The 1,616-nt window shown below is 54.1% G+C and overlaps 1 protein-coding gene across 1 annotated transcript in view; it reads right to left on the bottom strand.

Moving 5' to 3' along the window:
- ULK4 (unc-51 like kinase 4) overlaps positions 1-1,616 on the bottom strand; it is a 284,250-nt gene that overhangs the window by 90,587 nt on the left and 192,047 nt on the right. Inside the window, exon 36 of the mRNA XM_015568398.1 lies at positions 1,446-1,616. This exon is cut by the window's right edge and continues 3 nt beyond it. Within this exon, the coding sequence (XP_015423884.1) occupies positions 1,446-1,616 (171 nt within the window). The remainder of the gene's footprint in view (positions 1-1,445) is intronic.

The following is a 1,616-nucleotide window of genomic DNA, read 5'->3' as shown; positions in this document are numbered from 1 at the left end:
GCACTTTAAATACAGTTCCTCATGTTGTGACCCAACCATAAAATTATTTTTGTTGCTACTTCATAACTGTAATGTTGCTACTGTTATGAGTCATAATGTAAATATCTGATACACAGGATGGTCTTAGGCGACCCCTGTGAAAGGGTCGTTCGACCGCCAAAGGGGTCGCGACCCACAGGTTGAGAACCACTGCAAATCATCAGAGAGGCAAAGAAATCGGAAAGGGAACCCCTGCCAGCCCATGTGACTCAGTGTCCCCCGGGCCAGGCTGGTGCGCAATCTCCTGTCTCCCGTTGTCACTGTTTCTCAGGGAATGGCTCGCTGAGACGGCAAGTCTTGTGGGGGTGGGGGACCCGTCTGTACAAAAGCATAAAGTAGCAGCGGGGGCGGGGAGGATAAACTCTGTGTCCCACTTCCAGGCTGTCACCTTAATCCGCCAGGCAGACTGAGCTGGGCCAGGCGCCGCCATCTATTTATCAAATTGGCACCAAAGTTACCCTGAGTGCAACCCCCTGGCTCATCCATAGCTGCGCTGGCCGAAGGCGGCCTCAGGTGCCTGTGTCTAGAAGGGAACAGACCGACCGACCAGAACATGAGCCGGACCAGCAGGACCCTCAGCCCTTCCTACACTTCAGCAGCAGCCACTGCAAAGAACAGCCTTCAGAACCAGCAGAGACGGATTTGTTAGGAAAAGAAAATCAGTCCGTCTTCACAAGCACCTTCAGCATCAGCTCCCGGAGCACAGACACGTGACGGCAGGGAAAGTCTTCCTGCTTGGGGACTGAGCGTTAGGAAATCTCCACTGTGCAACTACCAGGAATTTAAAAATAGTAAGTGTACACTGATTGAATGCGGTGATCAAAACGACCATCACCCGCCAGGGGCAGGCAGACACCATGAGCCCCTGGAGGTGCTGAACTGAGAAAGACAATATCCACTCAGGAGTTTTCCTGAATCAAACGGACATCAGACAGACACAAACTGACGGTGATTCCGCAAAATGCCCAGCCTGCAGGCTCCCAAAGTGTGATGAAGATGAAGAAAGGTGGCAGGGCTTTCCAGATTAAAGACACGTGTCTACTAGAGTACGCGCTCCCAGCTGGGTCCCACCCAGAATAAAAGGCTGCAGAGGGCACTGGCACCGCTGACAGAATCGGGATATGGAGGGCAGGGGGTAAAACAAGGGCATCAGGTTAAATTTCCCGCTTTGATGACCGTGGGTAAGTGAGAAAACGCCTGTTTCGTCAGGAAATGCACACTTACAAAGGGGCGAGGGGGCGCAACGCTCTCTAACTCTCCAGTTCAGAAAAGCTATGCTGACAGGCAGAATCGGACACAGGCTAACAACAGGCGACCATGGGGAGAGGCGGCTGGGACGAGGTCCAAGATGACACCCGCTCCCTGCCCACTGGCCGCCGCCCCCGCCCCGCTCCCCGTGAACTCACCATCCTCCTGAGAATCCGCAGCAGCAGCTTCTGCTCCTTGGGGTCCTCCCTGGAGGTCAGTGAGTCGGCAAAGCTCTCTGCGTTCTCAGGGGACAGGCTGTCCGGGTGTTCTCCCCCGTAGAGCTGGACCAGGATAGACAGACACTTGGATGCAACTTCAAAAATTTCAGG

This window comes from Myotis davidii, unplaced genomic scaffold (genome assembly GCF_000327345.1).
Source record: "Myotis davidii unplaced genomic scaffold, ASM32734v1 scaffold663, whole genome shotgun sequence".
In the NCBI taxonomy this organism is placed as follows: domain Eukaryota; kingdom Metazoa; phylum Chordata; class Mammalia; order Chiroptera; family Vespertilionidae; genus Myotis; species Myotis davidii.
The sequence above is the reverse complement of the archived record's forward strand: the minus strand, read 5'-3'. Positions and strand labels throughout refer to the sequence as shown.